The sequence below is a fragment of the Corvus cornix genome, chromosome 2, assembly GCF_000738735.6.
Source record: "Corvus cornix cornix isolate S_Up_H32 chromosome 2, ASM73873v5, whole genome shotgun sequence".
Classification (NCBI taxonomy): domain Eukaryota; kingdom Metazoa; phylum Chordata; class Aves; order Passeriformes; family Corvidae; genus Corvus; species Corvus cornix.
Window position 1 is genome coordinate 1,201,815 of NC_046333.1, and position 20,469 is coordinate 1,222,283.

Below are 20,469 nucleotides of genomic sequence, written 5' to 3' on the forward strand. Positions count from 1 at the left end.
GAGGGGGATCGCGGAGCGAAAATATTCCCAACTTTTGGGGCTCTTTGGAACTTTGGGATTTGTTTGCGTGCGGGAGCGAGAAGGCGAGGTACAAAAAACCACAAAACCCCCCAAAAAAACCTCCCAAACCAAACCAAATCCCAAAAATAAAAGGGACGAGGCGAGGGGAGAGTTTGGGGGTTGTTTTTTTTTCCCCCCTTCCCCTCTCCCCCTCGGAAAGCGAAAAGATAAAATTACTGCGGCTAAAAATAAAGCGGGGGTTAAAGTTCCCCCTCCCTCCCTCTCGCATCTCCCACCCCTTCCAGCCCTCTCCCTGCTCCCTCCCTCCTTCCCTCCCTCCTTCCCTCCTTCCCTCCCTCTCCCGCTGCCTCTCCGTGTTTGCGTTTGACAAAGAAATGATTTGAACTTCCCGGAGCCGCAGAAAATCGGGATCCCGAGGCGCACCCGGGCCCATATGGATGTGATTTCCCCAGCCCGCTCCCAGATGATCCAGCGGCACCGGGAGCTGCGGCGCTGAGCGGCTCCGCTGCCTCTTCCCATGGGCTCCGCGGCGGAATTTTGGGAGCTGCCCGCCACTCCAGCCATGAGAAAACGAGGAAAAGCGCCGGGATTCCTCGTCATGTGCCTTTCTGGCTGAAAACTGGGCAGCCCCACGAGCGAGCCCGCGGATCCCGCAGCGCTGGGGGGCACGGCAGGAAGGACAAGGAGAAACCCGCGCCGCTGGAATTCCGAGCTCGCCTCCTCCCGCTGCCCGGCGCGAGGCTGGATGCTGGAAGCAGCCCCTTGGATATGGGATCATATCTGGTGTATCACAGCCTGGGATTGATCCTCTGCTGCTCCGTGCTCAGCTCCGTCTACGCGCTGGTGAGTCCCGCTTCCCCCCCCCGCCCCCGCCGCGCTTTTCCCGGTTTTCCCTGCCGCCGGGAGGGATACTGGACGGGACGAAGGATTAAAAAGCCGTCCGGGCTTTTTGGGATCCGCTGGAGGATCGGGAGGGCAGGAGGGTTCCGGGGGCTGCAGCCGCTGGAGTGAAAATGTCTGTGCTTCCCAAGGCTTGGGATGGCTGGGAAAGCTCCGGCCGGGAGCGCGTGAGGTTTGACAGGGATCCGGGACAGCGCCTGGGGAGGATTTGGGGATCTGCCTATGGAGAAAGGACAACTTTCCTTCTTTTTCCCTCTTTTTTCCCCTTTTCTTCTCCCTTTTAAAATTTTTCTTCTGCTTTTAAATTTTTTTTTTAAATTTCTCTTTCATTTTTCTCTTTTTCTTCCCTCTTTCCCCCTATTCCTTTTCTTTTCATTTTCCTCCCTTTTCCGTTCATATTTTCCCTTTTCCTTTCATTTTTTCCTTTCCCTTCCTTCCTTTTCCTTGCCCTTCACTTTTGCTCTTCCCTTTCCCTTCCTCTTTCCCTTCCCTTTCCCCCCATTTCCTTTCCCTTCCTCTTCTCCTTCCTTTTCCCTTCTTCCCTTCCCATTGCCTTCTCCCTCTTCCTTCCCCTTTTCCCTTCCCTTCTTCTCCGCCCCCTCCAAGACAATTCTATTCCCAATTAATCTCCTTATCCTGACAATCTCCCCAGTCCCAGTGAAACGGAGCCTTTCCCTCTGGAATTAAATTCGGGAAGAGCAGGGAAGCTGTAGGAACCCTTTGCTCCTTGGCACTTCCCACCCCTTCCTGCACACACCAGGCTTTCCAAGGCTGGAAAACCGGGATAAATCCATCCAAACTGCCTCGATGCTGGGAACGGTTTAAGATCTGCAGCTCCAAAGCCCTCGGGAAGCAGGGAAGAGACATTTCCTCGGGAATCAGGCTCTGGATATGGAGCCAGTGCTGGAATTCTGCTGTGACAGGAGCTCTCCCGGCTTTCCCCATCCCTGGAATCCTCACTCCTGCTCCCATTTCCCAGCGTTTTCCAGCCCAGGAAGGAGCAGGACCCTCATGGAAAGTGGGATCTGCTCTCCCAGAGGGATGGAGACAGAGGTGGGATTGGGATTGGGATTCGGATTGGGATCATCCTGGCTCCAGTCAGGTCCTTCCTGACCCTCCAGGATCCACCAGCCTGGGTCTTATCCCTGGATTTCGTAGGGAGAGTTTGGAATCTTCTGCAGGGCTGGTGGGGGGTGGGATTTTCCAACTTTTTCAGTGGGAAACATCTCCTCGATAAATGGGAAGGAGCAGCCCCTTGGAAAACTATCCCTGTCCAGTCCATCCATGTGAAACGTACGGAGAAAGCTCCTAAAATCCAAGGAAAATTGGGAAATCAGGGGAACCCTTGGAGATCTGTTGGCGTTTCAGGGATGGATGAGGTTTTTCCCAGATTCCAGGGCTGGATCAGCATCTCCTGGCTTTGGGGCCGTATCCAGGTCCTGCAGCACCTGCTCCAGAATTCCTGCAATTCCTGCTGCTTTGGGGCTGGGAAAATCAGGATTGGAAACCAACCAGGCTGGAGCTGGGGGAATTTCAGGATGCAGAAAAGCCGGGCAAGGCTCCACCTCCCATTCCCATTCCCATTCCCATTCCCATTCCCATTCCTCACTCCCCTCTCCCAGTGCATCCAGTGTCAGCTGTCTCGAATTCCCAGTGGGGTTTCTTTCGGATACTCCATCCCTGGGCCGGCTCAGGGCGAGCTGGACCTGGGCAAAAACTGGGAACAGCTCTTCCAGAATCCCAGAGGGCTGAGAAATCCAGGAAACAGGCTGGGAAAGCTCGGGAGTTTTCCAGCAGCCCCTCCTGGACGCGCATTTGTTGATCCCGTGGGTCTTTCCCAACTCGGATTTTTGCTGATTTCAGCTCCTGCTGCTCCAAACCCTGCTCGGTTTAGTTAGGCCAGGCTTAAATTCCCATTTCAGACACCCCCCTTGCTTTTCCAAGCGCTCTCGACAGCAGAAGGGATTTCCAGGGGGTTCCTAAATCCATCCTGACAATCCGGGAGCTGCAGGGATCCCGAGTGTCCCTCCTCAGGCGCGATAAGGCCACCCCCTGCCACCCCCCATCCAGGAACTGCCTTGAGCCTGGTTTTCCTTGGAGTTGTTGCTTCTTTTCCCAGGAATTTGATTTTTAAAGGGGCTTTGGGAAGCGGGAGTGGGATTGAGGGTGGTCGGCAGGGAGAAGATTCGGTGGATTTATTATAAAATACGTTATTATTTGTTATAAAACCCGTCATTATTTATGACAAAACACTTCATTTTCGTTTGTGATAAAATATTCGATTATTATTTCTTATGAAATATTTTGTTGTTCTTCATTGAAGGCTCATAAATATCTCTGATATTCGCTCAGTGCCTCTGAGGGATTTGCTGCCGGAATTTGTCCCTGTCCCGGGAGCAACAAGGAAAAATCCATGGGAACAGCAGCAGGATGGGGATGCAGGGATTTAATTCGGGCTCTGGGCTGAGCTTAAGTGGTGCCGCGTTTTCCCCCGGGCAGAGCAGAGCCGGGCTCAGCTCTGGGCTTGGAGTCGGGAGGATCCCGCTCCAGGGCACAATTCCCGGCTGAGCCAGGAGTCTTGGGAATGCGGGCCCTGATTCCCGGGATCTCCGCAGTGATGCTGGGATGGGGCAGAGCACGGAGAGTCCCGAATCCGGCGGCGTCATTCCCGATATTCCCGTTATTCCAGCAAGGATCGCTCCAGAGGCGCTTTGGGAGGGAATGGCGCTGAGCAGGGATGGGAAATCAGTTCCCAGCCCTGGGATATGCCGGGATTGGCAGGACTGGGAGCTGGATCCCTCCTCTGCAGCGGCCGGGCTGGGTGTCCCTGCGTTCCCACCGCGGGGAATCCAGCACCGGGAAAAATCCCTGGGAAGGAGAGAAAAGTGGGGAAAACCAGGCCCCCCTCCCCGTGGCTCAAATCCATGCGGGATCGGCTTCCCAGTCCGGGGCTTTTAGGGATGTCTGAGGTGGGGGAAAGACCTGGGAAAGGCTCGGCTTTGCTCCAGCTCTCCTGACAATCCGGAGAAACCTTCCCAGCGTTTCCCCGGAGTAGAAATTCCCTGGAATAGCCCAGGAACACCTGCCTGAACAACGGGTGGAATTTCAGTGGGTCGAGCGCTCTGTGCCCGGAATCCAGCAGGGTGAGGGTGGAAATTCGGGATGATTCGGCTCTTTAGTCCCAGGATTAAGGAATTCAGACCGGCCTAAGGAGGGGAGCTGTGCGAGGATGGCTCTGGGGAGAATTTGTGGCAAAAGGAGCTGTAAAAGTGGGATCCGACAGCAGCAGAGCTCGGGAGAAGGGAAAACGTGGGAATGCTGATTTTATCTGGGAGGTGCTGGCGGAGGAAAATCCTCCCCGGGTCATAAATGGTTGGATTTTGGGATCTGAAAGGTCTTTCCAACCTAATCCTGGGATTCATGGAATGGAAATCTCCAAGGTTGGCTCCTCCAGAGCTTTTTGCTTTCCCTTTTTTCCCTTCTCTTGCTCAGCCGAGAAAATCCCAGCCCGGCTGTCACAGGAGGAAAATGACTAATAAATCAATCAATTAATTAATTATTAACAACGATAATAGTACAGCAGCCTCCTGCAGGGCTTGGGAGCAGAATGTCCCAATTTTGGGAAGCAGCTCCCAGGCTGAGCCAGCTGAGCTCAGGGAGGAGGGAAGCAGATCCATGTGGGGAGGGAACGGGTGGGAGATGGGACCATTCCCACTTTTTGCTGCCTGGAATTCCAGCCCTGGCCCCGCTCAGGTCGTTTGGGTGATGCTGAACTTCCCTCTGGTTTTGTGACGCTCTCAAAGATTCCAACCCCGATCTTTGGGGGGACTGGGAATCCTTTCTGCACAGGGACCTGGAGAAAATTCCTCAGGGAGCTGCATCCAGCCCTGGATCCCTGGAATGCCCATGGGCGGCTTGGATGGGGCTTGGAGCAGCCTGGGATAGTGGGAGGTGTTGGGGTTGGAATGGGATGATCCTCGAGGTCCCTTCCAAGGCAAACCAGTCCGGAATTCCACGCTGTTGGGGAAATTCGGATTAAGGAGGTGCTGGATGGGGTTTTCCTCTTAGGCTCGTTCCTTGTTGCTCGGATCAATCCCGCAGATCTCCATGGATGGGGAAAAGGGAATGGTTTGAAGTTGGATGGAGGGAAGGGAGGATAATATTCGTCCTCGGAATATAACTCAGGATAAAAAGAATAGGAATAAAAATGAAAATGAAAAGAATGAAAAGAATAAAAGTAAAAATAATAAAAAGAAATGAAAAGAATTAAAAAATAATAAAAAAAATTAAAAGAAAAATAAATAAAACTAAAACGACAAACAGAAAGAAATTTAAAAGTAAAAATTAAATAAAAATAAGATAAAAATTACTAATAATAAAATAATAAATAATAAAATAATAACAACAATAATAAATAATAATTAAAAAATAAAAATAAAAAATAAAAATAGAAACTGGTCCTGTACAGAAATCCCACAGATCCCAAGTTCATTGAACCGGGACAGGCCCCAAACATCGGGAAATGCCCTTTCCTGGGCACACCCTTGGGAAGGAGCCCATCCCTGCTCCCGGATTTCTGAGGGATATTCCCGCTGTGACCGGACTCTGGAGCAGCCAATCTCCCTGGATCCGAACCTTTCCAGAGGCGAAGGGAAAGCCAACAAAGCCCATGGCCGGGGAGAGCCCGGTCTGGCAGCTCAGGCCACAGCAGGCAGGAAAATTGGGAAGAGGAAAAGCGGGAGCAGAGCTGAGCCCACGGAGGGGTCGGGGCTGCAGGAGGTGAGAGCCGGGGCTGGGTCCCGCAGTTGTTGTTTGGTTGGCGCGTTCCCAGAAATAGCCCGGAGCGGTTTTTTGGGATCAGCGGGATTATCCCGGCTGGAGCGTGGCTGTGCCTGCAGGGATTCCCCAGGCGGGGACAGCGGGAGCCACTGAGGACACCCCGCGTCCCTTTGGAAGGTGAGGATGGGAGCGACATCCCTGAGATCTTCCCGGGATTGTCCCGCTGGAGGATTCCCATCCTTTGGAAAATGCAGCTCCTCGAGCCAATCCCGCTGGAATCAGGCCCTGTTTGCAGATGGATTTGGGACACCAAGGCCGCTCTGGTCACCCTGAAATCCCAGATTTTATGGCTGTGGGGTGAGCGGGAAACCTGTCCTGGGATACCGGGATACAGGGCCGGGAATGTCCAAGGCCGTTGGATGGGGCTTGGAGCAACCTGGAATGGTGGGAGCAGCCCTGGCCATGGCAGGATGAGATTCAAGGTCCCTCCAACCCAAATCATTCTGGAATTCTGTAATTTTATGATCCTTTTCCGTGGAGTCCATGGCAGAGCTTTGGCTCCGGCTAAACCCTGCAATCCCAGGATTTCTCTGTGCCTAAAAACTGGGAGGAGGGAATAGCAAAGCTCCGCTAGGGATGCTCTCGACTTAAACCCTCCTCGCTGAGCTGAGCTGCTCCATCCTCATCCCACACCGGGATAAAGCCGGACTCTCTGAGCCCATGGATGTCACCGGGATCCTTCAGAGTCCCGATCCCTCCAAACCCCCTGTGGATCAAAGGGAGAAGCCGGCAGGGATCCCCCATTCTTTGGGATGCGCTGTTTCTCCGGAAAAGGGCGGGCCAAGAGGGTTTTGTGCTTCCGCTCAGCTCCTGCTGGAAGGGAAATCAGGAACAATTCCGATTAAAATGAAAATGAAAAAAAAATCAAGGAAAAGCTGCTCCTTTAAGGACCTAAAGGAAGAGCTCGACAGGCTCAGCCTGGCTTAAAGTTTAGACTTTATCAGATCCATGATCCTGGGCCTTGGGAAGAAATTCCCAAACTGGGAATGGCCCTGGCTTGGCATGAATCCCTTTATTCCCGCCGAGGCCAGGCTGGCTCTTGCCTGGGATTAGAGGGCTCCGTGTTTTAGGGTTTTCCTTTTCCTTCGGAGGGATTCAATCCCAGATAGTCGATTTTCAAGCCAGGAATATTCTGGATTGATGGGATCCTGCCACAAATCTGAGGGTTCAAACTTCTGCCAGAAAAACTCATCCAAAGGGAATTCTGGCCTCTGGGAAAAGATTCCAGGATCCGTGACTGGGGCAGGGAAGGGGTCAGGAATTGCTGGCTCAGCAGCCCAGGCTCCTTATCTGGTTTCCAGCCCCGGTGCTGATCCGGGCTCCCGATGTTATCTCGGCTCCAGCCTCCATCCCCCTCCCTCCGAGAATTCCCGGGTGTTCCTCAGGAGAGGCAGCCCCAGCTGGATCTGGAAAGGCAGGATTGGATGTTTGGGTGTCCTTAGGAAACCTCCTCGTCCCTTCCCTGAATTTTGCCTCAGGACTCAAATGGGATTCGGGGTTTTTGGGGTTTTTTTATTTCATTTTTTTCTGGGTTCTAACCAAAGACCCCAAACTCAGCTCGTGCTTTGCATGGATTTAGGGATGAGCGCTTTGTGAGGAGCAGCAGATATTGGGAATTCCCACCTAGAAGGGGACAAATGATCCGTGAACTGCGATTTGTGGGATTTTGGGAATCTCTGCCACTTTGAGGGCCACTAAGGCCCTGTGGCTGAGGATGTCCCTGCTCATTCCAGAGGGGATGGATAAGGTGGCCTTTCAATGTCCCTTCCAATGCAGATTATCCCGTAATTCCATGATTTAATCACCTCATTGCCGGGATTTATCCACGTGGCTGTGAGGACTCCGGGGATTGCAGCATCCCAGGAGATCCCTGGGCCCGTCCCTGCACTAAACCCAGGAACGGGGCTGGGAGCAGACGTGGAGCGGGATATTCCTTAGCTCTGAGGAAAATTGCTGGAATTTCTCTGGCTCTGCTCCGCCCAGGAAGGCCGGGATTGCTGGATCTGGGAACTCCCTTTGAGCCTGGTTTTGTTCCCATTCCCTTCACCATTCCCGTGTCCCATCGGGATGAGGCCCCGCTCCATCATTTCTGTCCCTGCCTTTGACCCTTCTGTCACAATTCTGGGGACAAAGAATCACCATTTTGGGAATGGACACGGAGCTGAATCCTGCCTGATCTGTGTGGGCACATGGAATTTTCCTGAAGGAAAAGCTGGCTCCGGATCATCCTCAGCTTCACCCCCACCCAGCCCATGATATTTCATTTTCCATAACCCCAAAACCTGGGAATGGTCTGGAACACACTTAATTTAGGGATACAGCTGGGCCTGGGGCTCCAGGGAATGCTCAGGATTAGGAAACCATGGAGTCATTAATTAACTAATTAATTCATTTTCTGCATTAAAGCTCCTTAGGCAATGCCTATCAAAGAGCCTAGGGCCTAACTGGCTTCCATAGAATCCCAGAATTCCAGGATGGATTGGCTTGGAAGGGACCTTAAAGCTCATCCCACTATTCGGGTGTCTTTTGTTTTTCAAAGACACAAAGCAAATTCCCAAATTCACTGAAAAATCGGGATTGATTTCCACCTTCTTTCCATCTATCCCGCTTTTATTGCCCGACCCTCTGGCTCACCTCAATGTCACCTTGACTTCTTTCTCCGTTCCTGCATCCCAATCCATGTTTCCTCTTGGACACGGAGGAATCCGAGCTGAAGTGGCTTTGAGCAAGGACGAGACCTCCTTGTCCCGGGTTTATTCCGAGACTTGGATCAATATCCATTACAAGGAGCTTTTATTTTGTGGGTTGCAATCCGACTCCGCTCGATGAAAACACAGGAAATGATCCCGAAAATAAAAGTGGGAGGGAGCCGATGGAGGTGGGACTTCCAGGGTCTTTATATATGGACATATAGTGGCTTTTGTAGTGGAAAAGGTGAGGGATGGATGTGATATCAGGAAGGAATTCCTGGCTGGGAGGGAATTCCCAGAGCAGCTGGGATCCCTGGGACTGTCCAAGGCCAGGCTGGACAGGGCTTGGAGCAGCCTGGGATAGTGGGAATTGTCCCTGCCCATGGCAGGGGTAGGAATGGGATGATCCCATCAAATTATTCCCATTTTAAGGTCCCTTCCAGCCCAAACCATTCCAGGATAACACAGACATGGCTGATTTTCCCTCGTGCTGATTTCCCAGGACTGTTTATCCAGGATAGCCACTGGACTGGGATAAGGCAGGATAGGGCCAGGACTGGGGGGGCCTCGGGGTGTTTTTCCCTCGGCCGTACAAACCCATGGAATTGGGTGCAAAACTGGGATGTGTTTGTGTATCCAAGGGAGTGCAAGGGTGTCCCTGCATGGCTCGGAATCATTCCGGAGCAATGGGAAAGGAGAGCATTCTCTCAGTGGAGAGAGGGTGATGGGAACGGAGAGGATTCTCCAGATGGAGAGAGTTGGATGGGAAGGGAAGGGATTCTCCAAATGGGAGAGATCCAAGATGGATGGGAACAGAGAGAATTCTCCAAATGGAGAGGGTTGGATGGGAAGGGATTCTCCAAATGGGAGAGATCTGAGTTGGATGGGAACAGAGAGAATTCTCCACACGGAGAAAGTTTGATGGGAAGGGAGAGTTCTCCAAATGGAGAGGTCCGAATTGGATGGGAACAGAGAGGATTCTCCAAATGGAGAGAGTTGGTGGGAAGGGATTCTGCAAATGGAGTGAGTTTTCTGGGAAGGGAGAGCCTTCTCCAAACGGAGAGATCCCAGTTTTCCAGCCGCATCTCCAACCCTGATGATTCCAGCAGCTCCATTGGTGCCTCCCCTCCCTGGGCAATGAAAACCTTGGAATGATTTCAGCAGAGCAGTTCGGGGGCTCAGCGAGGCGGGAATGCCCCTCCTGCTCCTGGCCCTGGTGCCGGTGGGAAGGAGGATGGACACACTGGAAGTGTGGATTTTCCAAACCCCAGGACAGGGCTGGATCCCGTTGTGGATTTGGGGCTGTTTTTAGGGGCTTCCAAGCCATCTCTGAGCTTTGGGCAGATTTAGTCTCGGTATTTAAAGCAGATTGTTCGGGAAATGAATTTTTTCCTTCTCTGCTCCCCAAAATTGTCCCGATGCTGTCCCTCAGCATCATTGGTAAAGTCCTTGTGATCAATAAATTGAATTTTAGGCACTTTTCCCATGGATTTCGGAGGTTTGGAAGCAGGAAATCAGAGCGCTGTGCTGTGTATTCCCAATTTTCTGTGCTGCCAGCCGGAGCTGACTCAGGCTGCTGGAAAAGGGGAGGAGACGGAGCTCAGGTGGTGGAAAAGCAGCAGAATTCCCTTGTTTGGGATCCAGGGGAGGAGCTGGGGCTGTGCCAGGGAATGGGATCACAGGGAGAATCTCCATGTGGGATAATGCAGGCGCTGCCGGCTCCCCTGACTCAGCACCTGGACACTGATAAGGGCTCTGATAAGGGCTCTGATAAGGACAACAAAGCCCCAGGGTGACCCAGCTGTCACCCGCTGGATGGCTGAGCAGAGGCGGGAGCAGGGACATTCCCATGTCCTTCCACTTCCCAGTTTTCCTATTCCTGCTCCCACGGAGGTGAATCCCTCATCCCTCCCATCCCTCCTGTGATGCCAGCAGATATTGGGAATTCCCACCTAGAAGGGGACAAATGATCCCTGAACTGCGATTTGTGGGATTTTGGGAATCTCTGCCACTTTGAGGGCCACTAAGGCCCTGTGGCTGAGGATGTCCCTGCTCATTCCAGAGGGGATGGATAAGGTGGCCTTTCAATGTCCCTTCCAACGCAGATTATCCCGTAATTCCATGATTTAATCACCTCATTGCCGGGATTTATCCACGTGGCTGTGAGGACTCCGGGGATTGCAGCATCCCAGGAGATCCCTGGGCCCGTCCCTGCACTAAACCCAGGAACGGGGCTGGGAGCGGACGTGGAGCGGGATATTCCTTAGCTCTGAGGAAAATTGCTGGAATTTCTCTGGCTCTGCTCCGCCCAGGAAGGCCGGGATTGCTGGATCTGGGAACTCCCTTTGAGTCTGGGCCTAATCTGCAGGAGAGCCCTTGGTCACTGAGGGAACATCCATGGTGAGGATCCCAAGGATTGGCCACCACCCCCTGGATCCCTGGAGCACAGGAATGTCGCTATTCCTGCAGAATAAGCATGGGATACACACTGCAATATGCTCCAGGCTTGGATTTATTTGGGGTGCTGGATTTGGCTTCTCCCGATGGTCACAGCTGGGTTTTTTCACTCCTGGGATTTTCCTCCTCCTTCCCATTCATTCAAAGCCAATCCCAGCTTTTCTCCTCTCTCTGCCTTATCTGCTTTGGGGCTTCCCCCCAGGCTCCAGGAGACGCAGCGCCGCCTCTCCCAGCACTCTGCCTTCATTCCCAGCAATGAGGAGAGGAGAGAATTCCGGACCTGCCTGGGGGAGGAGGAGATGAGGGAATGCGGAATTGACTGGCTGGAGTGAGGAGATGAGGGAATGCCGGAGCTTGAGGGTTGGATTGAGGAGATGAAGGGAATGCCGGAGCTGAGGGTTGGATTGCGGTGATGAGGGAATTCCGGAGCTTGAGGGTTTGGATTGAGGAATGAGGGAATGCCGGAGCTTGAGAGTTTGGATTGAGGAGATGAAGGAAATGTCGGAGCTGAGGGTTGGATTGAGGAGATGAGGGAATGTCGAGCTGTGAGGGTTGGGATTGAGGAAGATGAGGGAATGCGGAGCTGAGTGTTTTGGATTGAGGAGATAAGGAATGTCCGGAGCTGAGGGTTGGATTGAGGAGATGAGGGAATGCCGGAGCTGAGGGTTGGATTGAGGAGATGAGGGAATGCCGGAGCTGAGGGTTGGATTCAGGAGATGAGGGAATGCCGGAGCTGAGGGTCGGATTGAGGAGATGAGGGAATGTCGGAGCTGAGGGTTGGATTGAGGAGATGAAGGAATGTCAGAGCTGAGGGTTGGATTGAGGAGATGAGGGAATGCCGGAGCTGAGGGTTGGATTCAGGAGATGAGGGGGATCCTGGAGCTGCTTGTTGGGAGCTGGGATATGAGGGATATCCTGGATGTGCCCGCTGGAGCAGGAGCATGTGGAGCATTCCCTGTGGGCTCCTGTGCCCCCACAGAGCCGCCCTTGTTGTCCGAGCATCCCAATCCCCATCCCATCCCATCCCCATCCTAATCCCATCCTAATCCCATCCCATCCCATTGATCCCATCCCCATCCTAATCCCATCCCATTGATCCCATTGATCCCACTGATCCCATTGATCCCATCCCATCCCATCCCATCCCATCCCATTGATCCCATCCCATCCCATTGATCCCATCCCATCCCATCCCATCCCATCTTCCGCTCCTGGCCACTGCTGGCAGCTCCCGCCTGTTTTTTTGGGAACAGAACTGCCCTTCCCAAGAAAAGGGAGAGCGAGGGGTCTGCAGGGAGAGAGGAGAGGACGGGAGGCGGCGGTGTCCTGGCTCTGCGGTGGGGCTGTGAATCGGGACATTAACAGCATTCCAGGGATCGGGAATGGGTTGGATACTTGTGGTTTGAGGGATTGCTGGAGCCAGAACACCACACTGCTCCTGGAGAGGAGCTGCGGCCTTCCAGGGGGAATCAAGCCGGGAAGGGATGGGAAAGAGATGGGAAAAGGGAAAAAAGGAAAGGAAAGGAAAGGAAAGGAAAGGAAAGGAAAGGAAAGGAAAGGAAAGGAAAGGAAAGGAAAGGAAAGGAGGAAAGGAGGAAAGGGGAAGGGAAGGAAGGAAGGAAGGAAGGAAGGAAGGAAGGAAGGAAGGAAGGAAAGAAGGAAGGAAAGAAGGAAAGAAGGAAAGAAGGAAAGAAGGAAGGAGCCCTTTCCATGGATTTCCTGGCTCTGCTCCAGAATTCCGGGAGGAGACGACTCCCTGTTTTTAACCTGCCTGCTGAGCCTTTGCCTTGATTTGTTTCCCTCTTTGTCCCCTCATTCTGGCACTCCAGAATTCATCTCCAGAAATTTGAGTTGGGAATTTTGTATCCCTCCATCAATGACTCCGAAGAAAACCACTCCTAAAACACAGCAGAGAAAGGAATGAGAACCCACAGTCCCGACATTCCCCGTGTCCTTAAAGGGGAAAAGGAGGAAGAAAATCCCATTAATCTCCTTCCTGTGTATCCCTCAGCAATTCCTCCTCTGGAAGCAGTCCACTAAGGAGATAGTCAAAGATTTTGGGGGGAATTCCTGGAATTTAAAGCTCTTTTGCTGTTTTTTTCCCACCTTACCCCGTTGGTCACTGTGGGGAAGTGCCAGAGCAAATGGAAAAGATTCCCAAAATCCGTATTTTAATTCCTGTGGGGATTTGTGTGCACAGGAATTGGGATTCTCCTGGAAATGCCTCAGGAATGAGCTGGATTTGTTTGGTGTTCTGGGCGCGGTTTGGGTTTTGTTGCATTTGTGGTGTTCCTGACGGGGGGGATTTGGATGTCAGAGTTTTCCTGGTCAGATTTGGGAAACGGCCCTTTGGAAAGAGCAAAAGCTGCAGTTTGGGCCAGACCTAAATTAAAAAAGATTCCAAAAATGCGTCCTGGATGGGACTAAAAGGGAACATTCCCGGTCAGAACTTCAGGAGAAAGGAATTGGAAAATCCTGGAATGGTTTGGGTTGGAAGGGACCTCAAAGCTCATCCCATTCCCAAAGGCAGGGACACCTCCCACTGTCCCAGGCTGCTCCCAGCCCCAATGTCCAGCCTGGCCTTGGGCACTGCCAGGGATCCAGGGGCAGCCCCAGCTGCTCTGGCAATTCCAGCCCAGCCAGGAATTCCTTCCCACTATCCCATCCATCCCTGTTCTCTCTCAGAGCTCTTGAGGGAATGCAGAGACCTCCCTGGACAAAGCGAGCTCAGATATTCTAAGGAGCTGTGTGAGCATCTCCCAGCATTAGGACAATTAGGACAATTAGGATAATTGGGAAGCTGCTTTCTCCTCCGCTTGCTCCTGTTTCCTCTTGGCTGGAACTTCTTCCAGGCAGAGACTCCCTCGTGCCTTGCTCCAGGTTCATCCCCTGGGAAGGAGATTCCTTGGGATGCCCAGGTCTCTCCTGGGCTCTGTGGCGGGAATTTGTCCATGGAGCTCCTGGAGAGGGATCCAGCTCTTCCCATGGAGCCACTGAAGGCTCCATTCATCCCTCGGCCTTCCCGGAGTCATCCGGAGGCACCCAGGGTGTCCAAGAAACCTTCCCAGGGAAGGCAGAGCTGGCTCGGGACCAGCAGGAAGCATCAAGTAGCACTCGACACCTCGCTCCCAACAGCCTCTGGAAAAGCGGGAGCCGGGATTTTCCCGTCTGTGGCCGGGGAGCAGGAGAGCCCCTGGACAGGGAGCAGCCCCCTCACAAGCAGGGTCTGTCTCTCTCTGTTGACTGAGCTGGGACAGCTCCGGATTTGGTGGAATTTGCTCCAAGATTTCCGGACGGTTCCAATTCCCGCTCCAAACGTGCAGTAATTCCATTTTTATACCAATAAAAATCCCTCCGACACCGCAGAAAGGCTGGGAATTTTATCCTTCCTTGCTCTCCCAAATATCAGGCTCCAAATTTAACGGGGTCTTTTCCAACCTTGATGATTCCATGAGATCAAATGTCCAAAGTGGGAAAAAAACCTGTCCAGAATCCAGGGATTTATCTGGTTGTAAATGAAATTTAAAAACCAGAAGGAAAACACCCACTCAAGCAGGGATTTCTGGGAAAATCATGGCACATCCCTGCCATCTCCTTGCATTTTCATGGAATGCCGGAGAGTGGTTGGTACAATCCCGGCGTGAACTCCAGGAATATCCTCAGAAACATTGGGAAGCGCCAACGAAACCTGGCTCAGGCTGTCCCTCCCTGGGTTTGGCTCCACTGGACGCAAAGAGATTTGGGAAAGATGGATAAAAATTCCCAAATCCCTCATTAACAGACACTGGTCATGAGACGAGGTCCACATGTCCCAAAAAGAAAAGATGGATAAAGGTTGGGATCTACCATCCGTTCAAAAATCCACCTCCAATATTCCCTTCAGACCCCCAAGAACTGAAACCTCCGGCCTTTAGTTCCAAATCCCAGTGATGACTCCGGTTCTGGAGGAAATTTGGGATCGCTTATGGATCATGGCACGGGAACAGCAGGAGCTGCCCCCCAGGATGAGAACATTCCATCTCCCTTTATCCAACTTTTATCAGTTATTGAGGTTTTCCTTCGGCGTTTCAGAGCTCTCATCCCGTGGGATTTTGTGCTTCCTGCTGCTCATTCCTGCTTTTCCTTGAGTCCACGGAAACAGCCTGGGCTGGATGTACCTTTGGATGCTCCATCCCTGCTCGTTATTCCAGGCCCTGGGGTACCTGTGAGCAGCTCCTTCCCTTTTTTTTTGGCTCTTCCCTCCTTTCTCCAACTTCCTTCTTTCGGCTTGGCTTTGGAAACATCCAGGTTCTCCCAGAGATCTGAGGGAATTCTTCCCAGAACAACTTCCCAGCCAATTTCTGGGCCCTGAGCCAGGAGTTCCTCCCAGGACAGGTGTTTTGTGTGGGTTTGTGGGGATTGAGCGGCTCGGTTCAGGACAGGGATGATTTCCAGCTGGGAAGGATCCTCCGTGGATCCAGAGGTGCGGAATTCAGGGACACTCTGAGATCCAAGTGCCGAATCCTCCTCACTTCCCACAATTCCCTAAAATTGGCTGTGGCCAGGTCCGGCTTGTTCCCTTCTCCCAAGAAATCAGCAATGGAAGAAGAGGAACAGCCTCAAGCTGTGCCAGGGGAGGTTCAGGTTGAACATTGGGAATATTCCTCATGGAAAGGAATCCAGCCTGGATCCTGCCCTGGCACAGGGTGGAGCCCCAATTCCCAGGGGGATTGAACATCCATGGGGATGTGCCACTCGGGAATGCCAGTCCTGCTCCAAGGGCTTTGCCAGCAGCACAGACACAGTGGGAATCTGAGGGAAAAACAAGGATGAGGCTGGAATTCCCTTGGGATAACTCTGTGTCCCTGCTCTGGATGGAGCCGGGCCAGGGAAGCTTTCTGCTCCCGCCTTGTCTGCGCTGCAAATGGGCCGGGATGGGAGGGAGGCGGAAAAGGAATCCCAGTTAATGGATTTGAGGGATCATTAGGACAGGAACCGGGCCCGGCAGTGCCGTGGCTTCTGCAGCTGCTCGAAAATTCCCTTTCCCGCTGCGCCGGAGTGCTCCTGGATATTGATCCAGGCCGAGCAGGAGAAGCTGGGTTTGGGCTGGGTTTGGGTTTGTTTTGTCCCAAATTGTCTCCAAAATGTCTTCTGGCTCTCCTTAGCTCCCACAGAAAACCCTGTGAACCCGGGGAATATTCACGAGGGGCAGCCCCCGGTTCCCTTTGGATCAAATATCGTAAAATTCCCATTTTCCCTCTCTCCCTGCACCGGAGTGCTCCTGGAGGTTGTTTCAGGCTGAGCAGGAGAAGCTGGGTTTGGGTTTGTTTTGTTCCAGATTTTCTCCTGGTTCTCCATATTTCCCATGGAAAAGCTGTGAACCCGGGGAATATTCATGAGGAGCAGCTTCCAGTTGCCTTTGGATCAAATATCCCTAAAATTCCCATTTTCCCTCTCTCCCTGCACCTGAATTCTCCCAGATATTTTTTCACATTCCCAGCCAGCTGAGCAGGAGAAGCTGGGTTTGGGCTGGGTTTGGGTTTGTTTTATCCCAAACTGTCTCCTGGTTCTCCTTATTTCCCATGGAAAACCCTGTGAACCTGGGGAACATTTAGGAGGAGCATTCCCTGGTTTCCTTTGGAACAAACATCCCTCCCCTGGGCCGTGGTTTAATATCCGAATGCACATGCCATGCCTGGATTTCTTTCCCATAAATCGCTTCAGGACCAGAGGTAGGGAAGAATGGTTGGAGAAACCCCTCCAGAAGTTACCTTTAAACCTCCCTGAGAACCTGGAGGCTGGAAAATCCCACATCCTTTGGTTTTTCCACCTGGATTCCAAGGCCAGACCTTGGTCCCTCCCTTCCATCCGGCGCCTCGGGGAAATCTTTCCCGTTGGTGCAGACTCGGAGAATCCCGGGATTCTGTGGCTGCCATTGAATCCTTGAGGCCAAGGCTGTGTCCTGAGGTGGACCTGGAGCACCGGGATCTCACGATCCATGATCCGGGAGAAGGGAGAGGGGAGACAGGGAGATGTCTGGGCTGGAGGAGATCAAGGGGCCACATGATCCCAGTTCCCAACACATCAAGGGGAGAGGGAAAAACCCCTTCCTCAATCCCTCAGGGATTGGCTGGGATGACCTCAGATTTCCGGGAAGGAAACTGGGTCAAAAGCCAGAAGATTCCTGGGATGGTGGGGCTGGAATGTTGGGAAGAGAGGGATTGGTTATCCCAGAGGGGCTCAGCTCCAGAACCTCATCAGAGCAATTAAAGCAGAGCTGATTCTGGGTTTAATTAGGAAAACGGGATCCGTGCTTCCAACAGCTCAGCAGTGCCAGGATTATCCCAAACCCCCCCAGCCCAGTTTTACCTTCCTGCCCGAAAGAAACTTCCCAAAAAAAGGAGGATGAAGGATTTTCCTGGAGCAAAGGAGGCTCAGGGGGGACCATCTGGATCTCCACAACTCCTGACCGGAGGGGGCAGCTGGGGGGAATCGGGATCTGCCCCCAGGGAACAGGGACTCCAGGGAAGGTTCAGGTGGGATATTGGGAATATTCCTCCCTGGAATTGGTTGTCCAGCCCTGGCCCAGCTGCCCAGGGCAGTTCTGGAGTGCCCTTTCCTGGCGGGATTTAAATCCATGTGGATGTGGCGCTTGGGGACGGGAATGGCCTTGGCAGTGCTGGACTCGATCTCAAAGGGCTTTTCCCACCTAAATAATTCTGGGATTCTAAGGAAAAGCGATCAGGATCTCCCAAACAATTCCCTGTGCTGCGAGGAAGGAGAGCAGGGCACAAACAGCCTGTCCTGGATAAATCCCGGGATGTTTTCCAGAGGCTGGCGATGACTGGGGGGGGGAATGAGCTGATGTCTCCATCCCACAAGGACAACCCCTGACACCGGGGAAGTGCTGGATAAAGGATCTCCTGGACTGAGATGTTTTGTGGGATTCTCTGAGTGTTCCTGGCTGGAAGGAGATCCTGGGGCTGTCAACAAATCCTCCCTTTCCCAAGCGGAACAAGAGCGCTTCCCTGCGGCCGGGCTCCTTTCCCTTTGTTTTGTAACTCCCGGAGTTCTAACCATGGAATTGCCCTCTCTGGAGCTGCCTTGGCTCCACGGGATTGCAAATTCCCAGCCCGGAGCTGCCAGACACTTCCAGCATTCCAAGGATCTGGAGGACACCCCTCAGTGACCCGAGGAGGGTGCGATCCCTGGAGCACATTCCCGATATTCCCAGCCGCACGTGTGAGGCTTGGCTCATCCCAGATGGTTTTTCACGGGAATGACCGAGCTCCAGCTGCTTTGCATCACTGGAGCCCTGCAAAGCGCTTAATGCAGGCCAGGCAAAACTTTCCCCGGAATATTCCCAGCGTTTTCCATATTTCTGGGATTTTATGGATGTTCAGATCTGCTTCGCTTTCTGCTTTTCCAGGTAGGAACGGTCAGGCTCTGTTCCCAGGGAACGGGGGCAGGATAACAGGGAACATCCTCAAGTTGTGCCAGGGCAGGTGGAGATTGGATAATAAGGAAAAGTTTTTCCCGAAAGGAATCTCCAGGTCTGGCACAGGCTGTCCATGGAAGCGGTGGAATCCTGATCCCAGCAGGATTTAAAAGTGCGGATGTGGGATTTGGGGTGGTGGCCTTGGCAGTGCTGGACTCCGTGATCCTACGGGATCATCCCACAGAAACGATCCTGGGATTCCATAACGTCGTGGAGAGCGCGGGAACGTGGGAGCAGGGACACAGCAGGAGCCTGGCTCAGCCTCCGCTTGGGCTCGTTTTCCATGAGGAATTCTGGCAATTCCAAGAGGAATTCTGGGAATTCTGTGAGGAAATCTGTGTCCTCAGACTCTGGAGCGGATTTCCAGGTGGTTATTCCATGTTTTCCAGACATCCATGGGGATGTGCAGAGTTGATTCCATAATGTCCCAGCAGAGCACGGGAATGTGGGAATTGGGAGCATGGACACAGCAGGGACCTGGGCAGGTGAAGGAATTCTGGAAATTCCATGAGGAAATCTGGGAATTCCATGAGGAAATCTGTGTCCTCTGAGTCTGGACTTCATTTCTAGGTGCTGGATCCATATTTTCCAGACATCCATGGGGATGTGCAGAGTTGATTCCATAATGTCCCAGCAGAGCACAGGAATGTGGGAATTGGGAGCGTGGACAGAGCAGGGACCTGGCTCAGCCTCCGTTGGTGCTCATTTTCCTGAGGAATTCTGGAAATTCCAAGAGGAATTCTGGAAATTCCATGAGGAAATCTGGGAATTCCGTGAGGAAATCAGGGAATTCTGTGAGGAAATCTGTGTCCTTGGACTCTGGAGCTGATTTCCAGGTGGTTGATCCATATTTTCCAGACATCCCCATGGATCTGCCGGCCCTCTAAAGGTGCTGCAATTCCAGAGCCCCAAAAGCTGAGATTTCCTGATAACTCTGGGCCATTCCCACTGGAATAAATCTGGAATGTCCCGAATAGGAATCTCCAGAGGGAGATGCAGCCCCCTCCAAACTGGTGCCAGTTCTTCTCCTTCGGTCACCGGCATTTTTTGGGAATATCCCCAGTTACGGATCGGGATAATCCTGTGCTCCATCTCCCTGAAATAAATCCATGGAAAGTGCAACCAAGGGACGTTTTCCACCCAACTAATGCTCCCGCTCCTCTCTCCCTCTTTTTAATGGATATTATTTCTGCTTCCCGCCGTTCTACCCCGGAAATGTCGGCATGCTGCTTTTCCTGCAGCTCCCAGGAGCCAGAGCCAATCCATTTTTAATTCCATTTCCTTCCCTTCTCTGGCTGATTTCTCCCTTAGGGCAAAGCACCTCAAAGAGGCAAAAAGCTGGAAAGAGGCAGGTGGGAATTCTAATTCCCAGAACGGTGGGAATAATAAATATTCTATGAATATCCGGCTTTTAAACCTTCCTGAGCGGAGCTGTCCTTATTCCCAATAATTTCTCTCCTCTGGCTCCCCACAAAATCTTCCCAGATCCCAAACAGGACCTGCCCAGGTCCTCCCTGGGAATTCTTAATGTTGGAGAAGTCCTCTTGGATCCTGGAGTCCAATCATGATCCCGGCACTTCCAGGCCCACCACCAACCCACAACCCCAGGCAGCACATCCATGTTTTTGTTGAACTCTTCCAGGGACAGGAATTCCATCATTTCCCTGGGCAGCTTTCCCAACGCTTCACTCTCTCAGGGAAGAAAGAAATCCCACAGTTTTCAGAGAAGCAGCCCCCAAAACACTGGGAAAACGCCACAATTCCCAGCCCTGCTCCATGAAATATTCCAAATATTCCTGCTCTGCCTCTCCAGAGAGGGAAAACTCCTCTCTGTAGGTGGCCGAGGGCTTTGGAAGCAAATCCCAGGTCAAGGATATTGGAAAACTTCCTTTCCAAATCCGAAGCAAAGTTCAGCGATTTCCCGCCCAAGGCTTTTCCCACGGAATTCGGGGATTTTTCGGGTGTTTGTTTCTGAAACTTTTCCCGTAAACTTTTGGCATCCCTGGGGTTTTGCATCCAGGAGTTTTCCAGCTTTCCCAGAGCTCCTGCAGAGCTGGAATCATCAGGACAGGCTGGTGGGATGAG

The 20,469-nt window shown here is 52.5% G+C and overlaps 1 protein-coding gene across 1 annotated transcript in view; it reads left to right on the forward strand.

Annotated features, from left to right (window-relative positions):
- The first annotated feature begins 321 nt into the window (after positions 1-321).
- The window catches only part of PTH1R (parathyroid hormone 1 receptor), a 77,257-nt gene continuing 57,109 nt past the window's right edge, over positions 322-20,469 (forward strand). Inside the window, exon 1 of the mRNA XM_039548332.1 lies at positions 322-864. Within this exon, the coding sequence (XP_039404266.1) occupies positions 790-864 (75 nt within the window). The 5' untranslated portion in view covers positions 322-789. The remainder of the gene's footprint in view (positions 865-20,469) is intronic.